This window comes from Aythya marila, assembly GCF_965140915.1.
Source record: "Aythya marila genome assembly, chromosome: 24".
Taxonomy (NCBI): domain Eukaryota; kingdom Metazoa; phylum Chordata; class Aves; order Anseriformes; family Anatidae; genus Aythya; species Aythya marila.
In genome coordinates, this window is record NC_139065.1 from 1,108,558 (window position 1) to 1,122,232 (window position 13,675).

Below are 13,675 nucleotides of genomic sequence, written 5' to 3' on the forward strand. Positions count from 1 at the left end.
CAATTCACAAGCTAATTAACTCACCAGCCTGGTGAGCCCACGGATCAGGACTTCAGCAAATGGGTAAAAGCCATCCCTGTTTGGGGGGAACTGGGCAGAAATGGGGCAGGAAGGGCAGCGGGAGGCAACGCAGCCCCAGAGCTGCGGGGCTGGTACCCAGCTGCATCCCAACCCAGCAAAGCTCCTCGCTTTCAGAGGAGGAAAGGGGGAAAAAAAAAAATCAGTCAGCCACAAATTATAAATAAAAGAGATGAAAGTTTAGAGCGAAACTCAACAAAGCCCCAGGTGGCCCTCTGCCTGGGGCGCTTCTGCTAATTTTAGTTTCCCCGCTCTTCCCCGAGCTGTTTGGTTCAATGACTGCATGGTTTTAGAGCGTTTACTTTGCTCCGAGTGCCGAAAACGTCGAGCACGTGGATGCCCCAGCTCGGGTACCGGTGTGAGAGGAAGAGGCAGAGCTGCCCAGCCCCGGTCCCACCAGTGCTGTGGCAAAACCTGCAGGGTTTGGGGCTCCCACTGGTCCCGGGAGGTCTCCTGGCTGCTTTCTGGCTAAATTATTGCACAGATCCGTGCCCGTGGAGGCTGAGGCACGAACCCACAGCCCCTTCCAGCCACCTCTGTTTGGGGCAGGACCCTCCCAGCCTCGCTCGGTGCTGTGGCAGAAGGAGAGGCTTTGTGCAGCCACCACCTTTATTCCACCGATGGAAAAAAGAAAAAAAAAAAAAAGCAGCAGCCTGGCAGAAGCATCCTATAGAGCAGAATGTATTTAAATACCTAATGAAGGAATAAATCTGGGAGAGGGAGACATTTACTGCATCCTTATTCAGCCGGCGCCTTTGTGCAGGCGGCGGGGCCACGGCACTGCACCTGCGCTCCTGGCTGCCAGCCGCCCGGCCGGGGTGATGAATAGGGCAGGAGCACATTAAACCTACCTGGCAGGGAGGAGATCGAGCACATTGCGGGGGCCTGGGCTCGGCCCCGACACGATGCAGCACCTTATCGATGGGGACTGTCCCAGGGGGGGTCACGGCGTGGCTGTTTCCACCCCCTCGCCCACCCAGGCAGCGTGCCAGGGGCTGGAAGCAGCAGCTTTTCCTATAGCACGGGCAGGGCTGGGGGCCAAGGGGGCTCCTGGCCGGGGGTGAGGGTCCCAGGAGGGCCGTGAAGTCCCGGCTGTGCCGCAGGGCCCCACATGCTGGCCTCCTTCAGCCAGGGCTGGCTCCTCTGCCATTTTACTGCAGGAAAACCCCAAAAAACTCCTCCGGCACACCAGCAAAACCCCACTTCTGTTTCTGAATCCGACAACCCCACCTCTGCCTGAGCCACAGCACGAACCCAGGGGTGCACCAGAGGGAATAGCAACGAGAAATTGAAAGCTGCAAAGCTTTCCTACAGGGCAAAGAGGGACCAGCGAGCATCTTCGCTGCCTCTTCCTCCATCTCTGGCTTGCATTAAGCCTTTCAGCACGGTTGAAGCGAGCAGCCTGTGGTCTCTGCTGCCACGGGGGACGGCTCCGAGATGCGTGCCAGGGCCCAGCAAGGCTGCAGGGCTGTGCCAGCCCCTCGGGAGCTCTGCCTGCTTGGGATGCAGAAACCCCATAGCCCATCGAGGCTGAGCCATACCCCGTCTGCTGCCTGAGAAGACGAGGGCAGGAGCTGCCCCCGACCTGCCCTTTAAAAGCCAAACACCGCGAGCATCATGCTGTTTGCCCCACCAGGTGCCATCGGGGCCATCTCTCCACACCAGCCCGTGATGTTTTCGCCCACCCCCAGCTCAGCTCCAGCCTTCACTTGGCTCTTGGCTTCACCTCCCCACCCCCAAAATGCAGCCGAAATCATCTGCCCTTTGCCTGCCCTCCTCCCCCGGGGTACGAGAGGCCGCATCTGAAATTCAGGGGTCAGAAGGAAGAAATGCAGCGGGGTCAGAGGTGAGAGAAGCAGAGGGGAGGAATTTCACCTCTCCACACCCGTTTGCTTCCCATGAGCAGCAGCAGAGCCGCTGGCAGCGTGGGGGCAGCCAGGGCCAGACCCCTCTCACGGGCAGGGGGCTCAGGGGCGCTGGGCAAAGCCCTGCCACCAGCTACAGCACCAGATTCTGGCCAGGAGGCTGCAGGTATCACTTGCAGTGCTTCAGCCTATTGTGCTGGAGCGTTAAAGTCAGCCTAAGAGCCAAACTCCCCAAACAAAGCTACAGCAGAAAGAGCAGGAGGGATTGAAAGCTGTGCTCAGCACACGTGGAGTTACATTCCCAGCATCTGGAGCCAGCACTTGGAGCAAGCCGAGCACACATGCCCTAAACACTAGCTTTTTTTTTTTTTATTTTTTCCCTCCTTTAATCTACATTATCATGCGTACAACCTGCTGGAGATCTCCATTTGCTCTTTCCAAAACCGCTTCTCCTGCTGCATAAAGCTCCCCAGCCAAACCAGTCACCTTGGGACACCCCGTGAGGAGCACCAACATCTCCTATACACGGCACAAAACCAGCACCCCGAGCATCCTTACCGACTCCCGGGATGCCCTAAGAGCAAGGGACGAACCCTAAAAATGAGGCCCCTTTCTGGGGCATGGGGACCCCAGCAGCAATCCCGTTTTGCCATGAACTGCGGCTGTATGCAGGGCCCTGAGCAAGCACCAACACACATCCAGGAGGGGGGCAGCCCCATTTCGAGGGAAGGTGGGGATTGTAGGGGCTGGGAAAGCGCAGCTGCAAACGGGGAATATGCTGCGAGAGCAAAAGACGCCGTTTTCATGTAAATGCTCCTAATAATAAGAGAGGGAATGAAGAAAGCAACACACACAAACAAGAAGTAGTACATTTGTGCTGGAGAAGCAGAAATGATTCTAAAAGGAGAGCTTTATCAACGTTTTCCAGGAGGCATTGGCTGCTCTTTAATGCTCCTCGAGGAACAGCACATTGATCCTGCTGGACCCGGGCTGCTCGGTGCCTCTGATCACAGGTTTCTCAGCAATCACGGCCGCCATGCAGCGCACTTGAGAAGCATTAGGCTTGTTTGTTTTCCCAAGCAAATATCGAGCCGCTAGTCTCATGCCCCATCGCTGGCATTTTGTGCTGTGCCCCGGCTATCTGCACGGCTTCTGCAGATGTTCCTTCTGCACGGCCAGCCAGGCTCTGAGCTGTGCTGCTGGCACCAGGCAAACCCCAGCAGCTGCAGTGGGGTCCCCCCCTTGCTTTAGGTTTGATTTTGGCTAACTTCGCATCCCACGGGCAACAAACAGACCCCAGGTCCCATACGGTCACTGCTTGTGAAGGATGCTGAGACTCAGGCAGCAGGAGGGACCCTCCTGGCAACTTTCCCTGCAGATACCCGAGCATTTCCTCATGCCCAGGAAACCCAAATTGCAAACCCCATCCCAAATGAGTGAGGCAGGCAGGACAACCCACTTCCAGCTTTGCAAACCTCTCCTGCTTGTGCTCCCTCTGGCAGGAGCACTCCCAGTCCTCGTTAATCTATCGGCACACACAGAGTTTGATCGCTGCCTCTCAGCTACCGATATCGAACCCTTTGCCGTTGTTAGCGACGTGGACGCCTCCCTCCCTGATAGTGCCGCAATCATTTAAGCCCCACAGTTTTTCTAAAGGTCAGTGCCTCCCTCTTGCAGGGACAGATAAATCCAGTTTGAACTGCTGAAAGGAAGTCCAAAGTTAAGTCCTCGGAGTTTATGGGCAGCAATTCCCCAGCCCTGTTCCCGAACAGCTCCCCAGAGCGAGAAAAGGAGCCGGGCATTGGAGCTGGCAGCCCTGGAATATCAAGGGCAAATCCCCGTTCAGTGGGATGCATTTGGTACTGCAAAACAGCACACAAAACTATTTATCCTGAATGAAGCCCAGTATTTATCTTTTCTTTCCGCTGAGGATTACAAAGCAATTTTCAAACAAACTCCCTGGGAAGTCAGAGCGCGATGTTATCCCTCTCCCCCTGGGAAAACCACAGGCAGAGCAGCCTGCCCCAGGCTTGCCAACTCCTCACTCTCTCCAACTCTACCTGTCCCTCAACCCATACCTTCCAGATTGTTCTAATTATTTATTTCTCAAGAACAAGGCAAAATTCCCAGCGTGAAAGGCTCTGCACAAAGAAAGCACAAAAAGAAAACTGGAGAAATGCAGAACAAAAAGACATTTGGCTCGTCCCATCACATGCATTTACAGACTACCCCAGAGGCTTTTGCCTGTTCTTAAAGCACGAGGAAAAAAGCTCCCCAGCATCCTGAGGAGAACAACCTTGTGCCAGAACACTCATCGCTGCGACATCCAACCTCCTGGGCAGCACAGGAAGCAAAACTCCTTGTTCAGAAGCAAAATGACAATGAAATATGAAGGAACTGTAAACTACGAGCACCTGCTGCATGTGCCAGGCTCAAAAACCGACTCGGATGGTGCTGTAGGAGGTCGGGAGAGGATGAACCCCCCAGGACAGGAGGGATTTGCAGCCCAGCAGCCTGGGACACCCGTGGCTCAGCCCCGCTCCCTTTGCTTCCAAGCTCTGCAGAATGAATTAGCCCAAATGTCCTCAAGAGGTGCAACTGGCCTGCTAGTAGATGAAAGGAGAAGGTGGGAGCAGGGGACTCTCTTTATTCCGACTGCCATTTACTAATTTAAGCCTACAAGACCAGGATAACCCCTTCTCTCCCCCACCTACCCACTTGCGTGTGCGACACAAAGCCTCTCGGAGTGCGAAGCTCCAAGAGCGTCAGGCAGAAAGCATCAAAGAAGCTCGCGAGCTGAAAGCGGGCGAAAGGATGCTCTGCTTTCCCACTAATAAGCCACGGGCTGCAGGATGACTAGCAAAAGCAAACACCACATTAGTCAGCCAAATGTTAACTCAGAGCGGGGAGGGAGCAGGCTGCGAGCACTCCCAGCCGCTCGGGAAGGTAAGCGCTCCCAGCTGGAGGCACCGCGGTGTTTATTTGAAAGACCTTGTTTTACCCGAGTGTCTCTTCCTCACCCTTTCTTCTTTACTTTGAGCAGCTCAAGGGACCGGCTCTTGTTCTTCCCACCGCTGCGGATCTCGGGATTGGCATCCTCTCCAAGCAGCAAATGCAAATCGCTCCTGAAGTCGGTGGCAATGACCAACTTAAGAGGCCTCCTGCTTTTAATGAGCTGAGGAGGGGGAGGAGGAGGCTGAGCTAAGGTGAACAATTACCTCCTACAGTCACTGCAGCACCGAGTGCTGCCTGACTCCCTGCTTTATAGGATGCTCAGGCTGCTTTGCGTAAGGCCTGCAGGCAGGTTTATGAGATTAAAGCCCAGCACACAATAAATAATTTAGCAGCTTACCACAAAATAAATAAAAAAATAAAAATCCCGCCCTGTATAATGACGGGGCTGTATGATATGTACATGCATTTTAAACGCACATCACTTTCATCTACACACATCTACCTGATGCACACGCGTGTACCCAGCTGGAAGGAGCAGCAGAAGGTGGTGGTGGCCCTGGCGAAGGCGCGTGCAGGGCACTAATTCTGCTGAAGCCACTTGCTAATTACTCCAGGCCTGCCCGGGCCACTGCTGCTGTCTGCAGCCTCCTGTTTGCATGCGTGTGTCAGGGAATCTGAAATCCCTGCTCAGTGCCATGCCTCCTCGGTCCCAGTCCAGACCTTCACACGTCCGGACCTCAGGTCCCTTTTGGTGTCCTTTGGGCTCGCCGAGACCCAGGTGGGACTTGGGCATGTGACAAACGGCTGCTGCTGCACGGGGGTGTAAATCACAATGTGCAAATGTAGAGCAGAAAGCTGCAAGCTCGAGTAATGTATTCAACGTCAGATCAGATCACTGGAACTAGTGGCTGAAGTGAGAAGAACAGCACAAACACCCGCACCTCACGGTGCCACGCTCCTCTTCCCCAGCCACGAGATGTGGCTCCCTTTCTGCATAATTAGGAAGCATAATTAGCATCATTGGAGGCTTCTTGGAGACGCACCTGATGAAGAAGGAGACATCACATCATAATCTTCTGGCCCTCGAGCAGCACTCACATTTAGACGTGCATTTTGCCACCCTTTGTGCCCTCTCTGCTGCGCTCTGGGAGCCTCCTGCAGCACGGGGTGGTTCCATCTCCCTTTTTATTGCTCGGGCTGGGCTGCCTGCAAAGAGCTCCCTGAAGACCTGAGCAATGCAGGCATCTGCCTTTCCCCGCAGCGATGAAAAGGCAGCAATAACAGGAGGAGGAGGTGGGGAGACCATGCATCATGCCGGGTGTGATGGACTCATGCTAATGCAGAGCCCGGCCACATCCAGCCCACACCTGCCTGGCACACCCGTAAATAGTAGGCAGGCAGGTGATGGATCTGCCTTCGCAAGCCTGGCGATATTTCACAGCCTCACTAACGCTGGCAGTGCTCTGGCCTGCAGCAGAAAGCAGCAGGAACAACAATGGGCAGTAAACTTCAGCGTGCAACTGGAAAACGTGTCAGGAAAGGCGTGTGTCAGGGGAAGGAGGGGAAGCCAACCTGCAGGCACGCTCACAGCCCATGCTGGTGCCACCTCCACGTGGCATTTTGCTCCGAGATCGTCCCCAAAGCCCAGCCCTTGTGCAGCAGAGCAGGGGCTGTGCCTGCAGCCCCCCCTCCTGCTGTGTTTGTGTTTTCCACATTCGTTCCTTTTGCCCCAAGGAGGCCTTTACAGAGGCAACGCAGCCCGGTCTTCTCACAGCATTTCTTGCCACGCGGGGATTGAAGAACTTACAAATGGACCAAGACTCATGTTGTTCTGACCCCAGTGAGGATTGTAAAAGCCTGCAGAAAAACACATCCCCCAAGGAAAGCACGAACTTCTTGACTCACAAATGGAAAGGCACAAGTCCAACCCTGCCAAGAAAACATCCAGAACACAGCAAGTTCTTCAGATTCACACCCAGAGGAAAGCAACCAACAGTCAGAAAAAGTGCCATGAATTCACAAAGTAGTTTGGTATTTCCTGATGTTTTTCACGAAGATGACTCCGACAAGAAATGCATTATTGAAATACAGAAAAATGTAGCTCTGCCTCCAGCACGAACTGGAGGAAGAACAACTTCTGCCTTACTTCATCCTCATGAAGGAGATGACAGCCCTTCTTATGAAAGGTGTGAGGATTAAACATCTTCTAAACATGTCAGAAAAAAAAACAAAATGCATGCACAAGTGGGAGAACCAACCTCGTGGGTATGGCTACGAGAGCTCATCCTGCACTTGTGCTGCTCAGGACAATTAATAAGAGCATCTTTAGGAAGGGCCAGGACCGAACCCCAGAGATGCAGAACCTACACCAGGAGCTCTTCATGAGAAAACCCTCCCAGCATTTGCAGCTCCAGGCCTTTGAGGCTGTGGCAGAACTGGCGAGCCCTCAGAGGCGAGCTGCTTTCAGCCTCTACTAGCTCCACTTTGTTTCGAGACGAATAAAACATAATTGCTGCACTCCAGATTTCAAGCTGATTTTTCAAGGTGCCTGAACCTGAGTAAGAACCAGAGCCGTCATCGCCTGAGCCAGAAAAAGGATGAAAGCAGCCTCCCAGCCCACCTGGTTCGGTTTCACATAGCATGTCCTGCCCCTTAGCCCTCCAGCAGCTATAAAACACATCTCCAATTCTCTTTTTCTTTCCCCTCAAATTTTACTCTGCCAGGCAACAGATAACAGAAGGAGGGAGGCAGTGCTGGGAGAAGAGAGGAACAATTTCATGTCTTTAAGGGGCCGTAGGGATATTCCTGAACCATTCCATCCAAACCGCAGTCTGAAGGGACCTCTTATATTTCCTTGCACAGCTTCCAGTTATAAAGTAAAGCTCCAGCTTCTGGCTACTAAAAATCCTGGGCATTTTGGAGGTGCTGATCAGGTGCCTGTTTGCCAGGGCCATGCCCTGAGAGCCCCCCTTTCACCCAGAGGGGGATTCCTGTCTGAGGCTGGGGTACCTCCTCCCACCGCACATAGCACATCACAAGCAGATAATGCCAGACGCCCCTTAGTTCACATCCTAGGGCAAGAAACAGAGCCTGGTTTCTCAGACCTTTCAATTATAAAGCTTAATCAAGAATCACCTGCTGCCTACCACCTCTGCTGGGACACAGAGGGCCGTGTCCTCGTGAGGAGCCGCAGCCGACAGCCAGTGCTGAGAAACTCCTCGGAAGCAGGCTGTGAGCAGACGACTTTCATCTCTTCAATAACAGCCCGATGTCCTCTTGGCTTCTCTACACACTGATGCAACTGCCTTTGTTCCTAAAGTGCTCCAAGAATGTGCGTGGAGGAGATAATTAAGGATAAATTAACAGGATGAGATAACTATCCGTAGAATGAAGTCAGATAAGGACAGGTCCGGACATATATTTCATGGTGAAACATCTATTTTATTCCCACTAATGGAACAAATTGAATCATCCAGGCTGAATAAAACCATCGCATACCAGGACATAACAATACACTCAGAAGTTCGCCTTTCCCCTGCCCGTGTCAGCCCATCAGTTATCACCGTCCCCTACCACGGCGGGGGTTCGCTGAAAGCAAGGACAGGCAGCACAAGGCGCTGTCATCGGGCACTCAATGGGTGGGCACGATCCCATTTCCAAACGTGAAAGCTGGGCACAGCACTGCATATTTTTCTGCAGTACTTTTCCACCCGACAGATCCCAACCAGCTCCTCTCTCGGGTGACCTTGCACGCCAGAATTGATTCAAGCCATGTAGGAGAGCAAGTGGGACAGCGTGCGGCTTCTGTGTAGGACAGGGACTGACCCCATTAGCCCAGGAGGAGCAGGCAGGAATTGAGATGCAAACACCATCCCCTTCACCTCCTGGCACCTGGAATAACCAACCCCCACCCCTGAGTTCTTGTCTGTAACGCCAAGGACACTGAAGACAGCCAACGCGGAGCACTTGGCTCTGTAGAAGCAATCTCTGGATGCAGAGAGCAGCCTTTGAGCCTGCCCCGGATAGCTGCAAGTCAGGCACTGCTGGAAGCGTGTCCCAGACCTCCCAAGGCACAGCGAGGCTCCGAGCCACTGCAGGAACTGAGATTTGTCCAGAGCAGGCACAAACAGCATGATGGCAAAATAATACTTGGACTGTGCACCGTCAGACATAGAAGAGACATTTATTTATTCTTGATCACAAACAATATCCTCCATTGACAAGCTGAATGAAGGGCACTTCACTGATTTATTAGATCTAATAAGAAACACACCTCTTGGGATGAAATACAAGATTGATTTTAGTGGTGAGCCATGCTGCCAACCAGCCACTGTGCTCAGCCTGCTGAGATGAAACCGGGCACGCACAGGGACAGAGACTTGAAACAGCATTGGGTAAGAGAAATAAACGGAAAGATTTGCACAAGGCAGCTAAAACAGGAATAAAGCTTGCAATAGCAGCCTTCAGGCCTGACAGCCGAGGCTTACTCTTTTCTTCCTGCAGTCCTGCTCTCTCCCACTAAGCCTTTGTGCCCGAGGAGAAAAGCAGCAAACTCCTAGGAAGTTTACAAGTGACTCCAGTGTAGCTCTCAGGAAACCTCGGAGTCTGACCCTTCCCATTCATCTGCCTTTTCAGATGAGCCCCTCTAAATATAGCAAGTATAATTTTCACATCAGCCTCAGCATCTACCAGGCAAACCACATTAGCTGAGTTCCGTGGATGCCGTTTTCCATCAGGAAAAAGACAACTAACGCAGCAGTGCTTAGCTTGAGGCCCTATTAATAGCAGTCCTAATTATATGGCTGCAAATTTAATTCATAGCAATGATTAGTGTCAAAATCAAAGGCATCACACATCAATATTGATGGAATTGTATAAAGCCCATAAACAGAGCAAGCAAGCCGACACATCTCCCCCCAGCAGTTAGTTGCTGTTAACTGTTGCATTAATGTCTCTTCTAATTTTGCTCGATGAAAATTGCTTTATTGCAGGAAGCCACAATTCTGAGCAGTTACATCTCTAATATGATCCCATTACCCACTTTGCTCCCCCAGCCACAAAGCCGAGCCCTGTGCAGGAGAGCCGGAGCACCGAGCTGCGGGGAGAGCAGGACCCCGCGTACCGTGCTTTATCCAGAAGGTCACAGCCTCATCAGCACATTTGCTCTTCACCCACTTAGAGAAAACTGCTGAGGGCTGGTAATTCTCAAAACCAGCCTGCCGGGGAGACAGGCTGCCCGCTCATCTCCCATGCCATGGGGTTCTCGTGCACAGGGTGCAGCCCCAGGAGCGATCCTGCAGCCCCTTGGGCGGCCACAGGCACCGAGCACCCCCTGCCCAAGGCAAGCCCCATGGCAGGGTGGCAGGCTGGATGAGGCAGTGCTATGTGAGCAAATTCCTCTGCCGGCACAGGATTTGAATGACGGATGGATCTATTGACTCTTTCTTTTCTCTTCAGCAAGGACAGGGCAGAGAGGTGTGCGTGCTATTGCACCGGTTGTGTGAGGTGGCTGAGAGAGGCACAAAACAGGTCCCAGCCCCTGCTGGGGATGGAGAAAGGCACTTCAAACACACCCCAGGAAACAGAGAAAGGGTAGGGCTGGGAAAATCAGAGGCCTGGGGACCTTCAGCATCCAGCTCCTTGGGGCAGAGGCTGAAGCAGCAGCTGCTCCCCAGGGGGACGCGCACGAGGCGGGCAGGTGAGTGCCTAACGGGAAGGACAGCAGTGAGATAACGCCGAGTTTTCGGCAATGAACTCTCAAGGGGGAAGCACAGACAAATGTAAGAGATTTCAGAGCTGGCTCCCTGACTTCTTTCCTGCAGCTACACAAAAGTCTCTTCTTTGAAATCCCAGCCTGAGCCACCAGCTCGCTTCCAAAGTAAATCAACAACTGCGGGAGAGGGAACAGGCATGACGCAGCTCTCAGACATCGTTGTGGAGGTAGCTGTGCAGGGTGGTGAGACGGAGGAGAGGTGTTTATCTGCAAATCTCTGGCACTTACAGAAGTATGCACATTTTTACTGTCCTCATTTCGCACATGGAGAAGGAGAGACAGAAACGTTTACAGCCCTGAGCATCCCGCGCCCTCACGGACGTGCCTGGTGGTGGAGCATGCACGGATCTGGGGACCACCAGGGGAAAAAATGCCCCAGGAGCCCCCCAGCTCCAAACAAAGCTGCTCCCCATGCTTCATACGGCCTCTTATGCCACATAAAAGATAACCCCACGTGCCAAAAAGGAATAGATTTACTGAAAGCGTGGACAGGACCAGAAGACAGAGAGCATCCCCAGCCCCACGCAGCACGGGACAGGGCAGCGCTACGGGTACCAGGAGGCACGGGGCTGAGCAGCAGCACAGCACGCTGCTGCCTGTCAGGAAGGTGCTTGGCAGATGCCACCGAAGGCTGACTGTAGCAAACGTCTGGAACAGACTCGCTGGAGACATGAACCAATTTTCTCAGCACCTGCTCGCCGCCGGCTCCAGCAGCAGGTAGAGCCTGGACCATCCCCACAGCCCTCCTCCCACAGCCCCTTCCTGCCCAAAGCAGTGAAGTGGATGGGCGTAAATAGATTAACTTTGCACCAGAAAGGTAGGTGTTTAAGTGGCTCTACAACGAAGACCAGCACAAGGAATTAAACCCTGCTGGAGAGAAGGCTTCTTCTGTAATCCGACATAATTAATGCAACGCTACAGTAAATACCTCGTGTGCAGGCACAAGCTGTTTGCTCTAACTGCCTCTAAATGCGGCACCTCCCCGGCTCCCCCCAAAACACTCAACAGCAAGCAGCACGGCAGCCTGCACGGCTCGGCAGCATATGCACCTGCAATATGCTGAGGGTGCTGCTCCCAGCCCCTCGGCCAGGAGAACCCCGCGCTCCGTGCACTCCAGCCCCTGCTCCTCCCCGTTCAGCATCGCCCCGTGCACCAGGGAGGCACCTAATTTACTACTGCTCAGCACTTGTAAAGTGCCGAATGAATATTAATGAGCTGATGTAATTAAAATGATGCAGACGTTCAAGTGTAGGATCTGCCTGTCCTTGTATCTTCCTGGATAGATGAGGAAGAAATTCCCCGCTGCTTAAGGACACAAAAAATTAACAGCCTGCTGTTGATTACATTTGTTAACTCTTTCCGTGGCATGGGGGAGCAGGGTCTGCATTCAGCAGGTTCACCAAGTGCTGTTTTTTATATGTTAGTGTAATTTGAAGGATCTCAGCTTTCCAGAGCAACATCTCTGAGGCTGGCTTTGCTGGGGCCGGACCCAGTGCCTGCCCATACCGAGGAGCTGGCTTCCAGCTGCAGCCGTGATGGAGAAGCACAGCAAGGGAGGTCCCCTCCAGCAGCTGGTCCCAATTCCATGTCCCCAAGGCCATTTCCACACTCGGTTGCAATACAGGACTCCCGAGGACCACACTCAACAGATGGGTGACTGACCAGACCTGCCTTTGTAGCCCACTTACTGAAGAGCAGTTTTGGGGGGAAATAGAAGGGGAAAAATCCCAATTCAACTCCAGAACCTTAAAACCCACCCAGCGGTCCCCCAGCTCCTGCTGCTGGGAGAAGAAAACAGCGTGGAGATTTTCTTAGCCCTGGGCAACTAGCCCCAGCTTTTGTGATGCAAAGGGTGAGGAATTTTATCTTCCAGGCTGGATCAGTCATCCAGCTGTCTGGGGGAAGAGGGAGGCACAGAGCAGGAGGACTTTGCCCTGCGGCTTGGTTTCCAAGTGCAGCCAAGTTAACCCATTCCGTGGCCCAAAAATCTGCCAGCGTCAGCGCTATTGCCATCGCCAAAGCAAACCCCAAAAGCTCTCATGCTCGGTTTTCTACACAAACTGGGAAATATCCAAGACCTCTGAGCACAGTTCACTGAGGTTCGCTCTCAGCCACTCTCCACAACCGGAGCCAGCTCCTCACTTCCCTCTGCCCAGCCCATTATTGCCCTGTTGATTTCTGCAACAGCCCCACCAACACACGCCACAGGTCTCCGAATGATCAAATACTGAAAACAACGCAAAACCCAACAAACAAACAGGCTAATGCTGTAATATACAGACAGGCAGTGGGTGAAAGAGCCAGCCTGGTGCTGAGACCCACGTTGACCGGCTGCTGAAGGAAGGTGCTGGTGCGAGCATCCCCTGACGGCAGGGATGCTCTGGAACATCCTCACTATTTCATGCCCTGACCCCAAGCCCTCTTATTTTTGCTCCCTCCTAGCTCCCAGTTTCACTCTGGGAAATACTGGCAAGACACAGCAGCAGCCACAGGTATCAGAGATTCCCAAGAACAAAGAAAAATGGATCCTGGCTCTCCGAAGCCACAGAAATAACCTTACCTTCTTCAGCTTGCCGTTTTTAGTCCCCACAAACACCACGCTGTAGCCGTTGTAGACATACGAAGCCACAGAAGTCATCCGGTCCCGGCTGGAGGTGAAGAGCGTCACCCCGTCCACCGGCACCGAGCCGCCCAGGGGCTGGTTGATGTCGAGCCCACAGAAATTGTCGTCGATCGGAACAGGCTGGAAAGAGAAGATTTGGGGCAGCTGTGAGCAAAACTCAGGGCACGGAGCAGCCCTGGGCAGTCAGGATCCCGGAGAGGGGAGTGGGTGGTGGGGGGAGAGGGGCCGTGGGGCATTTCCCCCGCTCTCCCCTGCGCGAGCCAGCATTTTCCTTTCCTTCTTTCATTTCATTTAACCTGCACGTTTATCTCCTCCCAGCAGCCAAACTTAATATGCTTGGCAAAAGAAGGCCCCAGGGATTCCCAAGTCAGCCCTAGAACA

At 53.3% G+C, this 13,675-nt stretch overlaps 1 protein-coding gene across 1 annotated transcript in view; it reads right to left on the reverse strand.

Moving 5' to 3' along the window:
- The window catches only part of PLXNA2 (plexin A2), a 147,996-nt gene that overhangs the window by 113,565 nt on the left and 20,756 nt on the right, over nucleotides 1–13,675 (reverse strand). Inside the window, exon 3 of the mRNA XM_082778346.1 lies at nucleotides 13,232–13,414. Coding sequence (XP_082634472.1) covers nucleotides 13,232–13,414 — 183 coding nt within the window. The remainder of the gene's footprint in view (nucleotides 1–13,231; nucleotides 13,415–13,675) is intronic.